At 39.2% G+C, this 23,437-nt stretch overlaps 1 protein-coding gene across 1 annotated transcript in view; it reads right to left on the bottom strand.

The window, feature by feature from the left end:
* Positions 1-20,770, bottom strand: part of NEK10 (NIMA related kinase 10) — an 84,994-nt gene extending 64,224 nt beyond the window's left edge. The window contains 17 exon segments of the mRNA XM_042779014.1: positions 2,891-2,993; positions 3,176-3,294; positions 4,742-4,787; positions 5,361-5,497; positions 6,055-6,169; positions 6,287-6,389; positions 7,743-7,807; positions 9,874-10,035; positions 10,460-10,493; positions 13,316-13,395; positions 14,453-14,486; positions 14,488-14,518; positions 14,881-14,959; positions 15,506-15,547; positions 16,017-16,101; positions 19,232-19,330; positions 20,607-20,770. Of these exon segments, the coding sequence (XP_042634948.1) occupies positions 2,891-2,993; positions 3,176-3,294; positions 4,742-4,787; positions 5,361-5,497; positions 6,055-6,169; positions 6,287-6,389; positions 7,743-7,807; positions 9,874-10,035; positions 10,460-10,493; positions 13,316-13,395; positions 14,453-14,486; positions 14,488-14,518; positions 14,881-14,959; positions 15,506-15,547; positions 16,017-16,101; positions 19,232-19,330; positions 20,607-20,770 (1,498 nt within the window).
* Between the last annotated feature and the right edge of the window lie 2,667 nt (positions 20,771-23,437).

The following is a 23,437-nucleotide window of genomic DNA, read 5'->3' on the forward strand; positions in this document are numbered from 1 at the left end:
GCACTGTACCAGTTACAGGAAAGAGAATTAAGTCCATTCCAAACAAAATCAGGGCAAGTTTTCACCAAGAACACTTGAAATGTACTAAATGGACAGTACATTTAGCCTCAACTGTTGTGAGATATAATCATTAAGATCACAAATGCTCCAGTCTTTGGTACACAGACTGTATGAGTTAGGAACAAGAACACAGCATGCATCTATACAGCACATACTGACTAGCATCAGAGAGAAAGTAAATTAATCTTAATTTCATTGAGGTTATAAAAAAACAAGGCTTAATAAAATTCAGAAACAATAGATAAAGTTCTTCATCTGCCCCAAAAATTCAATAGGTACTACACTTGTACTGGTTGTAGGACTAAATGAAGTGAGTGTTTGTTTAAATACTACAATAGTTTTGCACTAATGGTTGTAGAAGTGATCCAAATAAGTTTCTGTTCTTCCAATTTTCCTGAATTCTGTAAATCTTTGACAGAAACATAATGCTTTTCAAGGGCAATTTTGAGATTACCCCTGAAAGAACATTTAGACTTCTCCATATTTAGAATAGACTAAAGATAAGGAAAGGTGGTTGAGACAAGAGTGCCACTCAGTGGCAGTGTGTTGATATAAAATGCAATTATATGATACTTCTAAATCATATTTTGAATATTTATTTTCATCACTCAAGGATAAATGCACCATTAAATCACATTCTTCCAAAACTGCATCATTACTAAGAATCCGAGGGGGTTTAGCACATACAATTTGATAACAAATTAATTTAAATATGCACATCATGAGGTAAAAATATTTACTAAGAAACAATAGTTGCTAAATATTTATAGCTGAGCATTTTGTGGATGAGTGTGTGCACGTGCCTACATGTTTCAGTTATATTTAAAGAAAAGAAATGGAATTTTTTGTAAAGACTTCTCACAACAATTCTGGAGCATTCAAATTGTTTATTTTCTTCTGTGTCACGAGCAACAAGAAAATATGCAGTAGTTCTTTGAGAACTTAAAAACTACAGGATCTGAATTGCCTGGAAGGCTTGCTGTGTTTGTACTAGGTCACATTAATTCACTCAAAGACTAAAACTATGCCATGCTTTGTACTGTTTACACATATACCACTTTCAAAGTCTGTCCCAGAACCTGCCTGAGTTCCTTTCTCCACACTGGTTAAAGAAGTATACATCAAGAATATTCACTACTACAGACTTACACAAATAGCACCTCACTGCAGCTGATTTGGGAAAAACTGAAGGATACTAAACAATTTCATGACAGAATTGGACTAGAATAGAATAGACAGTTGTTATACTTTGTATGTTCATTAGCACTTGCTCTATAATCTGGTTCTTTCAATATTCTTGCTAAATAAAAACAGGCCTTGAAGAATAACTATAGTTTATATATCTTAAGGCTAAATCATCTCCTCCATCATATTTGCCATTCACAGCTGAAAAAGATACAATCATGGCTGATGACACAAAATTTGCATTAGCAATTATTTTACTTCTGTCCCTGGGAAGGTCATGGAACAGATCCTCTTAGAAGCTATGCTAAAGTTAATGTAGGACAGGGAGGTGATTTGAGACAGTCAGCATGGTTTCAACAAGGGCAAGTCCTTTCTGACCAGCCTAGTGACCTTCTATGAAGGAGTGACTACATCAGTAGACAGTGGAAGGGCTACAGATGTCATTTTTTGAGACTTCTGAAAAGCCTTTAACATGGCTCCCCACAACAGTACTTAACGAATGGACTGCTAGATGGATAAGAAATTGGTTGGATGGTTGCATCCAGAAGGTAGTGGTCAATGGCTCAAAGTCCCAATGGGCACCAGTGACAAGTAGTGGCCCTCGGGGGTCCATACTGGGACACTGTTATTTCATATATACACTAATGACATAGATAAGGGATCAGTCTAAACAAATTGCAGATGACACCAAGCTGAGTGGTGCAGATGACACACCTGGAAGATGGGATGCCATCCAGAGGGACCTGGACAAGCTCAAGAAATGGGCCCATGGGAATCTGACGCAGTTTAACAAGACCAAGAGCAAGGTGCTGCACCTGGGTCAGGATATCAACAAAGGTTGGGAATGATCAGATCAAGAACAGCCCTGGAGAGAAGGACTTGGAAGTGCTGGTGGATGAGAGAACATGACCCAGCCATGGCCACTCCAAACATGTCCTGGGCTGCATCTGAAGCAGCCAGCAGGATGAGAGAGAGGATTCTGCCCTTCTTCTTCCCTCTGGTGAGACTCCACCTGGAGTGTCACATCCAGCTCTGGAGCCTCAGCATAGGAAGGACATGGACCTGCTGGAGTGAGTCCAGAGGAAGACCAACAAGATGATCAGAGGGATGGAGCACCTTTGCTGTGAGAAGAGGCTCAGAGAATTGGGATTATTCTGTCTGGAAAAGAGAAGTCTCCAGGGTGACCTCACAGTGGCTTTCCAGTACCTGAAGGGAGCCTCTGAGAAAGATGGAGAGGGACTTTTAACAGCAGTACATAGTGACTGGACAAGGAGGAATTGTTTCAAACTGGAAAAGAGCAGGTTTAGATTAGATATTAGGAAAAAAATTTCTTTACTGTGAGGGTGGTGAGGTACTGGAACAGGTCATCCACCCTTAGGAGTGTTTAAGGTCAAGATGGATGAGACTCTGAGCAACCTAATCTAGAGAAAGGCCCCCCTGCAGGGGGTGTTGAAAATAGATTATATTTAAGGTCAGTTTCAATCCAGTCCATTCTGTGATTCAATGATTTCACACAACAGTATAATTTACTAGCTTCCAAGTATGACTACCAACACCCAGGAATCTGAAACCTTCTCAGAGTTTCAGTAAGGAAATGCTTCTCAGTTACATCTTGAGAAACTGTCTTTGAGCAAAGTAGTTCTACTAATTGTAATTTTGTATTTATCCCCCAATATGACATTATTCGGAGTGAGATCTTGATGAACAATCCTTTTCTCTTTATGCAAATAATGAAGAGCTAGACAAAGCTTAAAAACAATCAGAAAGAGCCTTACAAAGATTCTTAACTACAACCCAAATAAAGGCACATTAAATTCACAGCTATATAATAGTGACTATATATTAGTTATGTTGCCATTTATTAGCCTAAAAATATAGTGCTACTAATTATATGTAGGAAAATCTTTGCAAAAAGAATGGAGGCCCTTACTTAGATAAATATATGCCATATTCTGTCTTCAGTAAACTGTTGTTTCTCCTTCAAAGAGTGAAAGTGTCCTCCCAATGGCACCCCCTCTATGAGCTCCGTGACTATGTACAATCTGTCATCTCGTAAAAGAAATTAATAGAACATTATATAGAAACCATTTTAAAACAGAGTATTTGAAGTTCAAATGTATTTTAAAAGCTGTTATTTTCTACACTTTAAAATTTTTATTTGTACAGACATATACACCTTAATCTAGTTCTATTATTTTTGTTTGATTTTTTTCCTCAATTTATATCACAGTGAGGAAATCACTGCCACATAATCACTCAGCAGGCAGGTGTATGTAGATAACTCTTTATAGAAAAGAAAATTAAAACAATACGGCTGGCAATCTCCCTATTTAGCATTTCAATTGCAAACTTTGGATCTTCAGAGGAGAATAGTGATGCTTGCTACATGTTTATATTGCATCTAGTTTTACTGATAGATAAACAAATACAAATACTATTTCTCATAATTTTTTTTCAATTTTAAAGGAATGTAGACCTCTTTGAACTTGTAGCAGTTCTGGAAGAAAGATTATTACAGTAATTTCACGAATACAAGCCGCACCAATTTGACCAAAATTTTGGTGGAAACCCGGAAGTGCGGCCAATATTCCGGGGCGGCTAATACATTAACAAAATTCTAAAAGCTGCCAACACGGAAGTGAGAGCCCGCGGCAGCCCCAAGCCAAGCTGGAGCCCGGCCGGCCCCGGCAGAGGTGGGAAAGCCTGGCAGAGGCGGGGCCAGCAGTGTGGGGGGCGGGCGGCAGAGCCTGAGCCAGTAGGGCGGGGCAGGGGGGCGGCAGAGCCCGGTCCAGCAGGGCGGGGGAGCCTGGGAGAACTGGGGCTAGCAGTGCAGGGGAGCATGGCAGAAGCAGGAAGGCCGGCGGGTGGGGCTGCCTGGCAGCGGGGGAAGCCCAGCAGAATCGGGGCCAGCAGCGTGGGGGAGCCCGGCGGTGCGGGGGCCTGCAGTGCCGGCCAGGGCGAGGAAACACGGCAGCGGTGCAGACGGGAGGGGGTGGCCGGCGAGCCCGGCGGCGGTGGCGGCAGCCCGCTGGCAGGGCGAGTGAACGCGGCAGCGGGGCGGTGCTGACGGGAGAGGGGGGCCAGCGAGCCCGGCGGCAGCGGCAGCACCACCCGGCCAGCCCCGCCGAGCCGTGGCGCTGAGCTGGGCTACCCAGCCCCGTCGGCAACCATGAGCGGGCCGAGCCTTCCTGGCCCCGCCCCGAGCCAGTAAAGCCCGCTATGCCGCGATCCTGTTACTAATTGGCCAATTTGTGAAAGCTGCGCACGGATTCTCGCGACGAACGAAAGTGCGGCTAATATTCGGGGTGTGGCTTATCTATTGACAAAGACAGCAACATTGTCGAGGCACCGGAAGTGCGGTTTATAATCCGTGCGGCTTGTATTCGTGAAACTACTGTACCCAAATTTGAGACACTCTTGCCCACCTGTAAGCTTTATTATATACTTCTATTTCTTCATTATGTACACTGTGGTAATTCTCCACATTTATACTCAATTTCCAAGAAGGTTCCATAATATTGTACAACATTTGGATGATAAAGCTACAATGAGAAAAGAAATGTAGATGCTTAGAATAGTTAAACAGATGGCACAGTATTTAAAATGTTTAGCTACATGTAGGAAGGAAGCATATTACAAAGATTCCACAAACTTGTTTAGGAACTCCAGTGCATCTTCACTGCTACCCCAAATGCAGAGAAATGCCACACATTACTGGAGTAATCAGGAGGAAAACAGAGTTCTAGTCCTGGCTAAACACAACTAGCTCCCTCAACCACTCCTCATAGCACTTGTGCTCCACACCCTCCACCAGCTCCTATGCCCTTCTCTGGACTAGCTCAAACACCTCAATGCCCCTCTTGTAGTGAAAGGCCCAGAACTGAACACAGGATTCAAGGCGCTGCCTCACCAGTGCCAAGTGCCAGAGGACAGTCACTGCCCTGGTCTTGCTGGCCACATTGTTGCTGATACAGGCCAGGATGCCATGGGCCTGCTTGGGCACATTGCCAACCAACATGCCAGGTCTTTTTCCACCAGGCAGTTTTCCATCTGAGAACTCAAAGGTTATAATTCAGAATGCTGACACATATCAAACTCGAGTTCATGAGACATACCTGCTCTTGGATTATGGTTAATTCAGACACAATATTTTTTACACTGCTGTCTCTTTTTTTGTCCTTTCCAAATGCTGAATTGTGTAAACTGACTTCTTTCATTGCCAGTAGATGTTGTCCATTATGTTTTCTAACCTATAAACAAGGTAAAACCATTGTACAATAAATATAGGGTGGGGATAGGAAGAATGGTATTATGGCTACCATATTAGCCATCAGAGTCCAAACTTTTCTCACAGAATTTATCATAGCTTTTTTTTGAGGTATGATGTGATTAGTAAAAAAACTACAATCTAACAGTACAGGTTAACAGTACACTTCTGAACTTGCACGGTGTGTTTGAAGCAACATTATCTGTGCCCAGTGTTGCTTTTCAGATGAAATATGCTTGAATTTTTGTCGTTTTACACAGATTTATTCGTCTTTGCAATAGGAAAAGGCTGTTAGTAGAAAGGAATTAAGAGAAAGTAATGTAGGAAACCTAAGAGATAACCTGGTCAATATTAAAAGTACAACATGGAACAAACAAAATCACAGCAAACAGTAACAACAAGCTCAGATCTACAAAAGCCTTTTAGCACCTACATTTCCCAATTGAAATTCAAGGGATAGTTGTATCTAGAACAGGTATTGGAGCCTCTTCATTAAGCATTCCCTCAAATATGTAAAATAATAGCAAAAGAAAAGTTTAGCATATATACACTTCCAAAAGCTCCACTGCCAAGGTGCTCTAAAATTGTGTAATTTCCTCCTTCCTTATTCTGAGTCATGTTCTCAATACTTTCAGAAATTTGCTTCAATACATCCTCCTAGTAATAAATTAAATGATAAATAAACAAATTTAAACTATTTTATGCCTTTCTTGTGCTAACTACATGCAAGAATACAACTTCTTAAAACTATGAAGGTTTAAGGCTTTTACTTACCTTTAATGAATTTAGCTTTGATATCAACCCTTAATAAACTCTGATATCATGCACATAATATCCAACATCAATGAAAATTTCAAACAAGTCAGGAGGGAAAAGTCTCAAAAGGTGCAATTTTTTTTTTTTATATTTTAGAAACAATGTACACAGGAGCTATTAATCTATAGCAGAGAATGTTCAATGTTTATTATTAAAACTTAATTCAGAACCTCCTAAATAGTACACATTTTTCACTAATGTAGTAAAATATTAAGCCTCTAACACAACATACCATAAGAGTTTAAGTCCCTTTTAAAAGTCAGACTTCAGCCCCCATTGGTTGGGTATTAAGATAAATGCCAATACTCCAAACAAGTAGAAGTCTTTAAAATCGGTGCACCTTCTGAATTTCCAGTAATTTTACTTTTTTTCTTATAGTACTTTCTTTTATGCTTTTTATCACTGTATCTGAGTTTCTTCTTGTAATGCACTAAGTGATAGGATTAACATTTGTCTGCAGAGAATCTTAAACCCATCTTAGAAATTTCGGCCAAGAGTCCTAGTCTAAAAGATGAAAAGGACTGAGAAAAGCAAAAGCCAACAAATATGAGGCAACAATTGATTAGTTTGATGCTTGACTGAAGTTTTGTTTCTTTTTAAACTTCTGGAATAAGTAGAAAAGCAGATTAGGCATTTGGAAAAATCAAAAGACAGTAGATTAGTCCAGATTCTTAAAAAATTTATCACCAACCATGGAAATTCATTATGAACTGAGGCACTTTCAGTACAAAATCCACTTTTTAAAAATAACAGAAAAGTCATATATAGAATTTTAGTCAATTTATGTTACATAATAAAAGCATACAGCAACAGTACTGACAGGCAGACCTCCTGGACACTCTAGTTGCTATTCTAATGCCACAAATCACACTGTAAGATTTCACATGGCCTTTGTAGCAAGCCTGGTGAAATGGTCATCTTACAAGTAAAACCGTGTAATTGATGGAAAACATTTTGTCCATATTGATCCAAACCTTTAGTAACACTCTTCAGTGAACAGCTGGATGCAAAATCAGACCATGGTGAAGGAGTAGCGGGCTCAGAGAAAAAATTTAACTGCTTCCAGTTAATTGCTACTATCAAGGGCTGCAAATCGCACCTGCTAATCTTCAGGGTAAAAGTATGTTTTATTGTCAGCAGTTTTAAACCTGTCCTCAACATATATAAAAGGTTGATTCATGGGGGGGGAAGAAGCCCACACAGAACTAGGTTGTCTGGCAAGCACACAAGTCCCATCACTGAATATACAGTCTTGTAGACTGGCACTGATGCAATGCAGGGATGACTATCTGCAGCTGTGGACAGAACAGAAATTGCCCATTACGAAACAAATTACATTAAAAAAATATTTTTTTCTAATTGGACTTTTGAAAGCTATCCTGAAAGAGTTTTACAGAACTCATGGTTAACATACCTTTAAAAAATATATCTATTTCTTTCCACACCGAAGAGAAATCTCAAGGCTCTGAAAGCATAACACTTCAGTAGGAAAAGCACTTCAATTAATGAGAGATTTTTAATACATGTGGAAAAGCCTGATAAACAACGAGGATTCCCCTTGATACATTACACACTATCAAACTTTGTATTTAAATGACAGATTAGCTTATTAACCTGATAACAAAGGGAATTAAAATATATTAAGTTCCTCCTGTATTTTAAAAGTATGCAAGGACATTTAGGGGGGAAAAACAAGTGAAAAAAAAAGTTGGCGATGATAGCTACAGCACATGCTGAGGTACACTTAAATCTTGATCATCTCTTTCCATTTGCAGATAGCTCAAGACATGAGACCTGCTTTCTTCTTCAGTGCTGAAAAAAGTAAAGGTTATCAGTGGGATTGTAACGCTGGAGTAAAAAAGCAATTTTCTGAAAAATGCAGTATGAAATACCATAAGTTCTAACAGAGATAGGAAATAAGAGATTACTCAATTTTTTGACCATAAATTTGTACATAAAGTTCTCTGTATATATGACATCAGCTTCTATCTTCATATACCTTAGTTCCAATGCAAAGAAAGCTCTTTAAAACAGCTACTGGCAGGTATTTAATATGTCTGCTTTGATGCAATTCATCTTTAGTTCTATTTGTCAAGACTCAATGATAAGGCACATTTATAGCTGAGCAAACAAAGGCATGAATTAAGATCACTAAGGTAGCATAGCAGAAAGAAACTGAAAATTTAATAATTGAAAACACACAGAGTGGAGCAGTAAAGCAACCACACCAGCATTGCAAGAATTCTAAGAAAAATATCTGTGAAACTCAAAAAGGATATTCCAATAGCTGCAACTGTATTTCATGCCAATAACATTTTTAAAGGTAATACAGGTAGCAGTATGAGAAGCTGAACAAGGTTGCATAAAAAATATACTTCTTGCCCAAAACAGATTTAGTTTTCATGTGTGATCATTAAGTCCATTATTAATTCACAGGGCTTCATGTTTAACCCAACTACAGCTGTTCTACTAGCTCTTGTGAATTATTTCAAACACATTCTTCTGGAATCTAAAAATCTCAGTGGGCGTAAGTTAAGCTCCTTAAAGTTGTGTGAGGCAACTATACTGAGCATATGCCCTAGGTTCTTAGACTGCATGTTAGTTCCATATACCTAACCCCCAGGAAAGTTTGTATTTATCCTTAAGATGAAGTGCACCATAAAACTTTATTGCAGCAGAAAGGTACCTACTGCACTGAATCTGCTCTCCAATTCTCCAATTCTAATCCAAAAGAGCTATGATGTGAAAGATTTTTTTTTTTGGAGATGCTTTTTTTCACTATCCAAGCACACCTCCCTCATTAGATAGTGGAGTAGCCCCATGTTAGTGGCTCTGTCAGAACAAAGATCAGGTGAGAGGCAGGATCATGAATGCATTCAACTGTGTTAAGAACTTTGCCAACTAGTCCAGCAGCAGCTGTGCTCATCCCTGAACCTCCAGCACTACAGATACATTCCTGTATCTTAAAGAGCCTTAGAGAGCCTGCACAGAGCCTGAGAAAAGCTACCAGGTAATTAATTACTACTGATAACCTTTAACCTAAGTTGATTCATACCAGTACATTTATGGCATGAGAAATCAAGAGCCATTCTATGCTTATTTGGCCCATATTTATTCTACACTTAAATTTTCTCTATTTTATATGTTAGCTTCACATATTTTATTTAACAGCCACATCACATTCCTTTATTTTATTTAACATCCAGAAATAACAGATATTAGTAGAATATCAAGTTTAGAGCGAGTTGCAATGAAGATCAAGGCTCTGTAAAGAAGATCTGATGCTAGACAGCCTGAAAAAGTAGAGGAAAGAGTATCACAAGAAAAATACTGACTTTCCTTTACACTACACAAGGTGCCAGAAACAAAATAAATCAGAACAGAAATTGAGTTGCTATTTAACTTTCAGTTCCTGGGCTATTTGTTGTTTTAGGGTAGGGGATTCCCTTTAAATACGATTTTTACTTCAAAATAAACTTTAATTGATAAAAAACTTCTCAGGGACTGTGGGGCTTTCACCATGCAATGATAATAAAGGGAGTTGCCTGTAATAAACTGGTTTGTTCAGCATTCCTTTCTTTGTTGGGTAAAATTAGCTTTGCTATTGTATATATTGCATTTGCCCGGAAACAGAAAAAGGTCAGCATTAATAGTGCCCCTTTGCATGCAAACCACAAATAAAATGCAATGTTCAGATAAATCAGAAGCTAATACCAATGGACAAGTTCTCAACATCCTATTGCACACCTAAAATATAAGCTTAAATATGTGTAAGACTTAAATCATTATTACATTTAAACCAATACCATAAAGACAGCCTGTGAACAGGTAAAGAAGAAATGCTTCTGTCTCTAGAGGTGAAGGAAATTGCAGCAATAGATCTCCTGTCACCATGTGGCACCATATTTTGAATTGTCAGGAACAAAATTCAAGTCTCAATAAAAATAAATTGGAAAAACACCAAAAGCAACAGCCTGACAAGTCTGTCTGTGCTTTCTGTAGGATTTTGTGAAAACCATACTGACTTCAGCTTCCATTTTCATGGAACCATGTGTCCCCCATTATTCTATCCACTTTATAGGTCTGATTGATGGGCACTGGTAGATTAAGTTGGAGTGTGCTCCCACTTACTTGACAAGGTCCCTGACAGAGATTACTCTTCTCTCTAGAAGAGTTGAAGGGAATAGGTGTCAGCTCTGCTGAGGCCCTTCTGCAGTTCCTGATGTTTTCTTCAACTGTTCATGAAGGTAGAATTAAGCTTAGACCATGGTTAAGCTTAGGTTTTGGGCTGTGCAGTGGCGTCATTAAGTCAAACACATTCTGTCTGCTACCAGGATTACTGCAGGCTGCTGCAAAGGCTGTGACAAGGACAGAGCAGCTACAGCAGAAGCAGAAGCTCCCAACAGCCTGATCCAAGAGCCCTTTGACACCAAATGATATAAACATTTACAGGTTACTCAGATTGGCCTCCTTGGAACATAACTGAAAGAGCTGCACACCTTTTTCCTCTGTTTTTAACCCAAGTGAGTTGCTCCACCTTGTTCACCATACAACTCTTGAAGTTATAATAGCAAAAAGAAAGTAGGATTTAAAATTACTACAGTGCTATCGTAGAGTGGAATTCTAACTAAAATGAACATGCTTGATGCTGTGTCCTGATCTGAAAGGGGGATGTTGGCTGGAGTTTAAACAAATGGAGATGTCGCTGTCTTTTAACATAATGAGCAGAAAAAGTAAAGTTTGAAACTTCTTTTTCCAGCTCTGCACATTGTACCATCAATTTTTAAGCAATTTACTGACACCACAGTTACCATGCACTGTTACGGCAATGCAGAAAACATCTCTGTTAAAACCGTTTATTTTAAACAAGTGATATTTTATTTTACTGAAATCAGACTCAGCCTAAAATATATAGTTATATTGTTTAGATAAAAATTGTGTAAATCAGTACAATTTATTGACAACTTTAGTGCTCAAGAAAAATAAAAAATATTTTTTCTAGACTTACTTTCATTTTTTTTCTCTTAACCAACAGTTTTGAAATATGCAAGAACTTCTTTCTTATTTAAGGTTTTTGGTCTCTCATTTCCTCCAGGAATATCTCTAGTTGGGTTTTAAGCTAACTTGAAGGCTTTGATTTAACATTTAGAGTTTAAGAGCTGACTACAGCTTTTAGCTGATGTTAATAATGTCCTTAACATTTCTATTTTTGACTAGGTCTGGAATACAACCAAGGATTTTAAGAATGGTTTATTTCTGGAGATAGAAAGCCAGGAAGTTATCTCAGAAATATCATACTCTTAAGAAAAGAGAAATAGTTTGTGAAACAACATGTCAATTTTAAGCTGCATAGTTTTTTTGTATTAAACGTCATGAAACTCAGTTTATTCTGTGATTACAGTAATTTTACGATTATAAGCCGCACCATTTTGACTAAAATTTTGCTCCCACCCCGGAAATGCGGCTTACACTCAGGAGTGGCCAATATATACGTTATATAAGGCGCACCGGACTATAAGGCGCACTTTTTTTTTGCGGCGAGGAGCTGCACTGCGCGCAACAAAGTAACGAATTAGTAACAGGGGCTGCCCGCAGTCCGGGGTGGCTCAGGGCTGCCGTGGCGCAGCCGCAGCTCACACTTCTGAGTTGGCTCAGGGTGGCCACCGGCTCCCTCCCTCCCTCCCCGCACAGTGGCTGGGGCTGCCCGCCTCCCTCCCCACGCACCGGTCCTGCCGGGCTGGTGCCAGCAGCTCCCTGCCTCCTCACCCTGCTCCAGCCGGGCCGTGGCCACCGGCTCCCGGTCCCCACCTCATCGCTCCAGCCGGGCCAGGGCCGGCGGCTCCCTGCCTCCCCGCCCCGCTCCTGCTGGACCGGGGCCACTGTCTCCCTGCCCCACCGCACAGCTCGGCGCTCCTGCGGCGCCGCCCCCCCTCGCAGCTCCCACTTCTGTGTTGGGAAATTTCACAACTTTGTCCATATATAAGGCACACGGGACTATAAGGCACACTTCCGGGTTCAGGTCAAAATTTTAGTCAAAAGGGTGTGCCTTATAGTCGTGAAATTACTGTATATAAAAAACACACATTGCTCTTTTGCCTCCTTCATTGTATGTTTGATGAATTATTTTTTCCCAAGTCTTAAGTAATAATATCATATGCACACTAACACAACCACAAATATATGCTGGGTCAAGGGTAACAACAACAATTTTCCAAATTTCCCAGTACAAAAAAAGTAAATGTGAATGCATAAAGACACAAATATATTTTGTATGTCACTGGTAATAAAGCAAATGGAGTACATTTTTTAAAATAATCACAATTTCTATGAGCATTTGCAATATACTCCAAACTCTTTCTCGCCCAGTCCAAATTTAACACAAAATCCTACCTTTCATTTAGCGAAGAAAGTTAGATGAAAATTGAAAATGTATGCATAACATCATTTAAATTAACATGGACATTGAAAAAAAATTAAACTGAATCAGAGTTTCGGGAAGTCTAGGGGACAAAAGATGAATAATAGCAGTTTTTCTTCTATAACACCATTATGGATGAAAGTTACTCTGTTCCCTTTTTGCTCTTTCTTACTCCCCCTCTTTTTTTTTAAATTTAGCCACTAATTAATGAGCTATACACAGATTTGGCTGTACGAGTTTATAATTTACTACACTGAACAATACCTGATTATGGTGAGGCACTGTTATATTAAACTGAAGACAAAAGATTTTTACATGTAGGAAGTCAGTAGAAATTTCAGAATCCTGCATGAGGATTGCAAAGACAAATTCTGTGCTTCCATTCTTGCAGAGTTATCCACATGACCAAGTAGTCTGCTGCAAGGACCAAAGTTTTTACTTAGTTTCTATTGCTTCAATATAAAATTAAGAACATTTAAGTTTTCTTCATAAAGAGTAGTTTTAATACTCTGTCAAGAGAAAAACATTAAAAAGCTTTTGTTAATTATAGCATATTAAGTTGAACCTACTTTTCTGCTAAACTAGTCAGAGCAAGGAGGGCACCAAAAAGCACATGGCTGTCTCTGGCAGATAACAAATTTACTAAGGTCTAGAAAAAACATATGAAATAAGGTAAGGAAATGTGTGATTCTGTGTAAATACAAAGTATATTATTTTCTTTTATGACTCAAACACATACAGAAATACTTATTGAAAAGCAAAAATTAAGATACCAAATCTTTACACAATATGTTAAAAGTCTTAGGTACATTCAAAGTAAACTCAAATACACACTTAAAATCTTAGAATACACCCAAGCAGGACAAGCAAGGATGTTTCCTCTCAAACTACAATTAGTATCAATTTAACTGCTAAAGCAGCTCTATTACATCATTGTAAAAACTTGGTTTTGTGTAAAACTTCAGAACTCTAAATCAGGCCTCCTGAAGTAAAAAGTTAATATTCAGCTTATATTTAAACAGCACAGTAATTTAAGGCCCTGTCTGTATTTCTGTTCATGATTTATATTAAAGTAAACTCCATATTTAGATTCTCTAAAAATAGTTTCTCTGATACTATATGATCAAAATTGCCATTGTTTTTCTGCAGCGTGATAGAATCATGAAACCCTAGTTATATTGAACTTGATCTCAACTGTATCTTAATTTAGCCACAAATCAGCAATAGTTAAGTATAGATTCTTAGATTGATGGTAATGTATAGCAAGGGATGTCTGGGCTGACAGAATATTTAGATACAGAATACTTTACTAGTGAAAAACCACAGCAGAAAATTCTGTAAAAAAACTTTAAAATAAATTTACATTTTAAAAATACATAAAACTATTTGAATCATAGTAATATGAAGCTCAGGACAATGTATAAAAAGCACTACTTTTTATATGAACAAATATTTTGATTAGTCCAAATGTTTACTATCTATTAGTCCAAATGTTTTAACCTATTTATCTGAAGCAGCCAATAATTGTACATCAGACCAAGTAACTTACAGAGAAGACATTATTTTTATGATACTACTAATACATCTGTAAAACACAGAGATTATCTTACAAACTTGACAATGTAAGGAATTTAGTCTCTGACCTAGGTCAAATCTGAAAAACATGCGTTATTCCATTAAGTAGCTCATTCAACAAAATTAGCAACTTTATATGCTCCACTTGCTATAACCCATTCTCTGATTTTTAATAGCAGCAAGTTTTTGGAAAATGTCCATAGAACAAAGGAAGACACATAAATTGACTCTTTCTCACTTTCTAAAAGTAATATTTTTATTTTACCAGTCAGATAACAGAGCAAAACATTGTGTAAGCTCTTTGAACCAAAACTAGCTCATTTTACTCTTTTATTTCAATGCATAACAAGATACTAATTTCTTAAAGAAATATTACTTATGTAGAAAAACAAGCTTTTTTTTTCTACAGAAATTTTGGCTTTTACTTGTGTGATGATGCATGTGAATATAGTAGTGTATTACTCAATGACCACTTCAAGTATTTTAAACATTTTAAGCCTCACACAAGCCTCACACAAAGGCTTGTGAGTAATCTTACCATTTCTGATATTGTACTTACATGTCACGTTGACCAACTTGTGTACATTATGCTGGTCTTCTCCATAATTAAGATAATGATTTGCTACTGTTTCCTTATTCTACAAGTAGAGAAAGAAAATAAAGGATACCATTAAGAAAAAAAATCTAAACTGTTCTGCACAGGGAGATCCTATAGGTGGTGCAGTTGTTTCATGAAAAAATATTCTGTAATGCACTAGTAGTAGCATAGCCCCAACGTTTAAACCTGTTTCAACATTTAAAAAAAAAAACATTTATTTTATCAGTATGCTTTTTCCTTTGCAAAGTGATTTGCTACAGTGCAGGGTGACTTTGCTCATCTCCTTTCAAAAGTCTACAGTTTCTTTTGACTGAACCAATCGAGTTGACTTTTCTAATTCTGCTCCCACTTCAGGAGGCATTTCTTAAGTCTCCTAAGTACAAGTTCTAGATGAATGCAGCTAGATTATAGGACAGCTGATTTGAAAACAAGTGAAATAACCCACACCAACTGCTCATGTGAAAACAGACTCGCTTTTTTCCATAAAACAAGAATATCCGTACACTGCATTTTACAGTATATACCATTCTAATCATAATAAACTGACATGCAACGTAATGGACAAAGGTACTATGAGGAATTCTACCTGAGATAGACTTTCAATTCCACCCAGGCTGAGAAGCATTTCCTACAAGAAAAAAAAAAAAAAAGTTCAGAATTACTTAGAATAAGCAGATAAATAAAAATGCAAGAGGTGAAACTTCAAAGGTTCTTAAACTGGAACTTTCATTTCCTTCACTAACTGCATTATGGGAGTTTTACATATCTATATGATAAAGTCAAATACCAAGTCTAGGGCTCAGAGCAATGACCAACTATTATGGAGATTTACAGTCTCTTTGTTAGGGTCAGCAACAACAGACACAACATAAGAAACACCAGAAATTCAGCAAGTTATGTAGTAATGGTGTAAAATCACTCTTGAAATCTGTTTATTTGCAATTTCCATCCTTACATACAGAAATATAGATACATACATGTAGGTGTGCATTCATAAGAACAAACGTTTTTACACTCAAGCACCAACACAAGCCATATGCATGACACTTCCATGCATCCCCTTATGCAAGCAAGAAACAATATTTTGACATACTGACCTGGTAGCATGGATCTCTTATTAATAATCTCCACCAGATTAATACTCTAAGAAAATGGATGGATGGAGCTTGAATAACCCACTGCCTATAAATGAAATACTCAAAACATAAACCAAATGCAATAAAAAAGTGTTTAAATACCTATATAAAACAGTTTGATTCAGGATCAATTGACTAGATGATTACTGAGCTACAACAACTGTTCAACATACCAATCCATAGAATTTTTAATAACCATTTATGTTCAAACACAGTAGCAGCTATAAATAAATTTATTTCATTATATGAGCATTACCAGCCATCACTGATTGTCACTGAACTGATGCAGGAAAATATGTGCTTATCTCTAAGAACAAACTAACCATGCTTTGATATAAACTTTTAGTGTTTGGGTCAAGACCCAAAAGGTCAAAGTAAGTGAGAAACCCCACAGCAAACTTCAGTGCACAAAATATACTTATGCAAAAATATAGGTATTACAGAAGTAAAAATAGCTTTATTTAAAACATTCTTTTGAATTATCATAATCTATCCTGGCTTTTAAAAACTCTAATTCTATTATGCTGGGAATAAATTGTTATTTAGTTTAAATGTTCTTGAAATAGGATTGCATTTCCATATAGAACTACCTTCTTTTTATTTCTCCATATGATTCCCCAGCATAAGACATGGCAGAAAACACAAATCAGATTTGAAGAAAGTGTCCAGGGGCAGTAATCCTGCATAAAATACCAGTAAAGGAATCACTGTTTCCACTGCCTGTTGAAAGTATATATCCCCATTTCCCTATTTAAAATAAACCTAAAATTAGACATCTTTGCTATGTGTTTTTCTGTTGTTGTTTTAACTGAGAGGACAAAATTTGTTTGGATAGGTTTCTTGGAAACAGAAGAAGTGTATGGGTCATGGCAGTTTTCTTCCCATTTCATCATTTGCAGCTGGGAATGATGCCAATAGCTAAAAATACTTCCATAAAAATAAATGTTTTACAAATAGATACTAACAAACCCTCAGCCCTTTATGCTAATATTCTGCCCAAAGCAATACCATTTTTTATGATTCCATAATTGGCCACTTTAGAACAGCACAAGACTTTCATGGAAAGAAAACAGCAACCATATAACTGTGTGCAAAATTTGTAGGTCAGATTTTAAACTGGCCTGAAGATATTACAATGGTGGACAGTCATTCTCTAAGCCTGGTTAACATTTGAGAGCCTCTTCTACTGCAGTTTCATTTACAATACACTTCACTAGATGCACCAGGGTAGAATCCAGTTTATCTACATATCTACAAATTTATGCTTATTTCATCAACCTTGCCTGGTTGCTCTCATTCTTAATACAAGAGGTTTGTTTTGCCATATCACTGTCATAAAGAACCACCAAAGAAAACCAAAATATAAGCCAAGTATGTCACAATGTACAAACAGAACTTGGGAAATCATGGTGTAAGCTATTCTTAGATTTTTGGCTAATGAAGCTGAGCCACTGACCTCCCACTGGTGAGTACTAAGTCCAGATACAAAAAAAGAGATACTAGATTTAAAAAACACTTACAGTAATTTCACGAATACAAGCCTCACGGACTATAAGCCGCATCTCTGGGTGCTGGCAAACATTTCGTTCTTTGTCCATAAATAAGCCGCACCTGAGTATAAGCTGCTCTGTCATTCGCAGCGAGGACCCGCGTGCAACAAAGTTGCCAAATAGCAACAGAATCACGGCATGGCGGGAGGTTTACTGACTCAGCTAAGGCTGTGCAGGCTTGGCCCGCTCGGGGCTGCCGACGGGGCCAGGGGGCCCAGCTCGGTGGGGCCACTCGGCGGGGCCGCTCGGGGCCGGCTGCCGCTGCCACTGGGCTCACTCACCCTGGCCCGGCGCTGCCCCGTGGTGGCAGGCAGGGACGGAGCCTGCCGGCACCCACGGCAGAGGTGGCGGGCGGGGACGGAGCCTGCCTGCTCCTGCCGCGGCAGGCGGGGGCAGGAGCCCCCCGCTTACCCCACGGGCCGCGGGGATGGGAGCACGAAGCCCCCTGCCTTCCCCCCCAGGCTGCAGGGATGGCAGCATGGGGCCCCCCCATCTCTCCCCCGGGCTGCGGGACAGGAGGGAAGGAGGAAGCTCTCCCGCCTCTCCCCCCGCCCCCCCATGCTGCCTGCAGGGAGCCAGCTCCATCCATGGCGCAACAGAGTAACAATTTGTAACAATCGCGAAATGCCGGCTTTTACTGGCAGGTTGCTCGACTCGGCACCCCGGTTTCCACTTCTGGGGCTGGAAATGTCAGAAAATTATTCACATATTAGCCGCTCCTGAGTGTTAGTCACATTTCTGGTGTAGGAGCAAAATTTTAGTCAAAATGGTGTGGCTTGTATTCGTGAAATTACTGTAAATTATCCATTTTAAACTCACTACATTTAGATAATCAAAGAAGCGTCCCCCATTTAGTACTGAATAAAGGTCTAAGGAAACTGTGTGGTGTTTTTAGAGCCCTCTGCAAATTCTAGAAGTTATACATTAATACCTTTCAATGCTCTAGGATTCCTTCTTTAGACTTCTGTACTACTTAAGGGTTTTTTTAGAAAATGTATTTTGGCTTTCAAAAGGAAAACACAATACAATACTGCAAAGGAATATAGTAAAAAAATCCTGTAAATGCATTTTTTCCCCTGAAAATATCTTTCTCTGCCCCTTCTATTTTTTTAAATTTTTTACTTTTTCCTCACAGAAATGAGAGCAGCATAAGAAAAGGGATTATCCTTTCCAATCCTGTTATACAGAGAAATACAATTAAATACAAACAAGTGGCATCAATTCATCTGAATTTTAAGGAAGCCATTGGCCTCTCACTATAAAGGTAGCAGTCCACAAAATACAAATAGAATCAGTAAAAAAAAAAATAGAAAAGCAAATCGTAGATTACAGACACCACATACAGGTAAATGATCAAGAAAATACAGCAGTTAGAATTTTGGTCATCCAAGTTTTATCACATCAGGACCCAGTCCTCTGTTCTCTCCCACTAAGCCGAGCACCGTTCCTCAAAGCCAATACACAAGAGATTGTTTAAAACTCAGATTATGAAGTGCTGCTGGTAATTTCCAAAGAAAGGTGTGTTGTTGTAACAATACGGGATAATATCTATGCATCTTGCTTCTTCATGGAAGGCAAGAAACAGTGGTCCTCCTTCTTGGTTATGAATGTGTTTCATATACTGACCTGCAGGTAAGTCTGTCCTTAACTAAAGTTGTAAACATATCATGAAACAGCTGATGCTTGGGATGTTTGCTAAAACTTCTCTCATTCTTGCAGGTCACGCTACGAAGGAAGGAAAAAAAACAACCTGTGAACTGCAAATTAACTTTCCACAAGACAGTTTTACACTGCTACAACTTAACATTAGCAACAAAAACTAAGAAATGTCATATCAGCACTTACCACAGAATAACGTGACTTCAGATTGCCAGACATTAACAGTCTGTTTCATGAATAATTTGAGACTATCAGAATGGTATAACTTTTCCAGGTAAAGAAACTATCACTATTGAAAATGAGTTTATTAACTCTCACCAGTATACTCTGCTGAGTGGGAAAGTTTGACACTTTCAAAGGCAGGAACATAAACAGGTCTAAAAAGTTAAAAATATGTACAGTAATTTCATGACCATAAGGTGCGCCGGATTATAAGGTGCACCCCCGGGAGTCGACAAATTTAGCAACTTTGTACATTATATAAGGCGCACTGGACTATAAGGCGCACTCTTTTTTTGTAGTGAGGATCCGTGCCACGTGCAACAAAGTAACGAAGTAGTAACACCTCCCTGCCAGCACTGCTCCTGGTGCCCGGGGCTGCCCCCCGCCTCCCTGCCAGCGCTGCTCCAGGTGCCTAGGGCCAGCCGGGGCAGCCCCCCACCTCCCTGTCAGCCCTGCTCCCGGCACCTAGAGCTGCCCGGGGCCGCCCCCTGCCTCCCTGCCACTGCTGCTCCAGGTGCCTGGGGCAACCCGGGGCTGCCCCCCGCCTCCCTGCCAGCGCTGCTCCCAGTGCCTGGGGCCGCCCCCTGCCTCCCTGCCAGTGCTACTCCTGGCACTTGGGGCCGTCCCTCGCCTCCCTGCCAGCGCTGCTCCCGGCACCTGGGGCTGACCAGGGCCGCCCCCCACCTCCCTGCCAGCGCTGCTCCAGGTGCTTGGGGCTGCCCCCTGCCTCCCTGCCAGCGCTGCTCCTGGTACCTGGGGCCACCTGGGGCCGCCCATGGTCGCCCCCCCATCGCAACTCGGTGCTCCTGCGGTGCCGCCCCCCCTCGCGGCTCTCACTTCCGGCTTGGCAAATTTTGCAACTTTGTACATTATATAAGACGCACCAGACGATAAGGCGCACTTCTGGCTTCAGGCCAAAATTTTAGTCAAAAGGGTGCACCTTATAGTCATGAAATTACTGTAATTCTTATCTCAAATACTGGATTAACAGGAAAAGTACAAGTAACAGACATAGGTAAAAATACAAATGCCCTCAACACCTTGACAAGGTGATACTCTTAGGTACATAAAGATGTTCAGAGATACACGAGTGTCATCATCAGTTTTTAAATATTTTTACCTAAATTTTTCAAGCTCAATAGCTTCTGTGGATTCTTGCCCCTGACCATTGGACTTTTGTTCACTGCTTTTGATATTTTGCCAAGTTCTTGTCACACTAGTCTTAATACATACAGATGGAAGGTAAGGAAGGAAGGGATAGTAGTCATGAGGCCAACACTGCATTTTAAGTTTTCTGAGAATATTATCAAACAAAAGTGCCTTTTCTCAAATTCTGACTTGAACTTTGGACCTAAAACTTGCCATTATACAAGGCACACATCCTCTCTGCAAACAACACCGATGTGGTAGAAAACTGATGCAAAACAAGACTGGAAAGCAAGTACCGAGAGGTAAGTAAAAGGTGAAGAATGGTGTCTTTTAAAATTTATGATAGCAAAGCTCGACAAAATCTGCAACCCATGCTCATTATCTATGCTTCTCACCTGTCCCAATTCCACAATTTCACAGCCTTCACATTCTTTTTTGGTTTTACAACTCACATGTTTCACTTTCCACTCAGAAGCAATTCCAGGCCTCTAACCAGGTAGAAGTACATAACTCCTACCTCACATGGGTGAATCCTTTAGTCATTTTGTCATATCTTTTTACAGAACTGAAAGGGAGAAAATATTCTGTGATTCCAAAGATTCACACCCATATCATATGTTGGTTTTCTTTGCTTCAAATGGCAAATACAAGTTTCACTAAATGAATTGAGGTGAAGGAGATTTGACTTTCTCCTGTAAGTTGGTATTTAAGCCCCAGATATTTCTGTCTGAAGTGTAAATCCTCAAAGACAAATTGTTTATGGTTAAAAAGCTGATCTTATTTTATATTCTTTACTGCTCTCCCCCATGCTATTACTCACACATCTTTAAGCCCACCTTTGTTGTGAAAAGGCACAGAGGAAAAAAAATCTGCTACGCTACTTTAATATATATAACAATAGCTAGATAAAACCTGCTCAAGTTACAAAATAAAGCAATATTTTTACTGTTAAATAAAAAAAAAATGGTATAGTAAAAATGAGAAGATAATCCATTTCATTCTTTTACCCATTACAAATGTGATTTGTCCCACACAGAAGGTCTAACGTTGCCAAGAAAAAAAGAAGAAAAAAAAAGACAAGACAGACATCCACTACCCAAGATTTTGCTAACATGTTTTAGTCATTATAGAACACAATGTTCTAAGCATATGCCAGAAACCATAATCACCATTAATTATAATTCTAAAGCACATTTAATAACAGTTATTGAAAAATACCTGTTGGTTCCTTGACTGAACACTTAAGAGACTGAAGTCATTTTAGAGTAGAATAATCCCTAGGGAAAAAAACCACATCAGCATGTGTTAATAGTTACATAAAAGTATTTTCATAAGTGTAAAGAAGGACAACAAGCAACAATGTTAGTGACAGAAAATAAAATTTTCTAGCATTGCCTGGTGTTCCCATGTTGCGTACAGAAGAATTTACAGCTTCACCAGAATGCCTTAAATCAACAAAGGTGTAAATAAACTTTGTGACCAGAGTAACAGTTGTCATGTTTATACTGCATTTCAAATTGAAGCATTCTGCTTTGGCAGCCAGTGTAAATTCCACACGAGTTCTGCTGAAGTTCAAAGTAAAACGTCAGATACTATACCTCATAGAAATCCCAGCAGGCTTTTTTTCCTATTGCTTTTTCTGTGCTCTTCAACTTTTTGTCCTGATCAGGGATTGTGTATCACTATTATCATTACGGGGTTAAAAACTCATTTCCTTAAAAACAAAGTAGATACAAATAATTGTATCATTGCAGCAAAAGGAACACATGTTTACTTATGGAACCAACTATACAGCTTTTAGAAAAAGAAAACAGCTTGGCTATTTTCTCAGCATGAAGCCTTGGGCATCATGTCAGGATATTCTTTGAAATTCCAGATATTAATAATGAAGCTATTAACCTAACATACAGAAACCTTGGTTTTCCAACACGTATAGCCAATACTGTCTTGCTCTTTCATGTATTTGTATTAGGAATTTTCCTCTTCTTTTATCTTCTTGCCATTATTTCTCTCTGTGAATTGGCTGGTTATGTTACAGCAGTGCTTACGGGCTAACATTAAGGTTGTCAACAACAAGCTGTTGTCCAGACAACAGAGAATTTAATAGTTATATCATCCAAATAAACAAGTCAAATGAAGGATAGAAAAAGGAGGTATCTGACAGAAAAATGAGATGCATACAGCAAGTTCAGAGAGGTGATTCTCCCTCTCTACTCAACTCTCCTGAGACCCCACCTGGACTAGTGCATGAAGCTCTGGAGCCCCCACCAGAAGAACAACAGGACCTGTTGGAGTGAGTCCAGAGGGCTACAAAGAGGATCAGAGGGCTGGGGAACCTCCCCTGTGCTAAGAGAAGTAGAGCTGTTCAACCTGAAGAAGGGTCCAAGGGAGATATTCAGCAGCAGCCCACTATCTAAAAGGGCCTACAAAAGAGTTGGAGAGGGACTTTTTACACAGGTGTGTGGTGTTAGGACAAGGGGATGATGACTTTACACTAAAAGAAGTCAGCTTTAGATTAGATATCAGGAGGAAATTCTTTACTGTGAGGGTGACAAGGCACTGGAACAGATTGCCCAGAGAAGTTGTGGACATCCCTGGAAGTGCCCAAGGTCAGGCTGGATGGGGCTGTGGTCATCCTGGTATATAGTGACAGGTGCATCTGCTATGGCAGAGACTTGGAACTCGATGATCTTAAGGTCTCTTCCAACCCAAACCATTCTATGAATCTATGATCACACAGTCTGCCAAAGAACAACAGAAATTTTCAGCAGTTTAGAATCGAGGCCTTCTGAATATCTTACA

Source organism: Catharus ustulatus, chromosome 1 (assembly GCF_009819885.2).
Source record: "Catharus ustulatus isolate bCatUst1 chromosome 1, bCatUst1.pri.v2, whole genome shotgun sequence".
In the NCBI taxonomy this organism is placed as follows: Eukaryota; Metazoa; Chordata; class Aves; order Passeriformes; family Turdidae; genus Catharus; species Catharus ustulatus.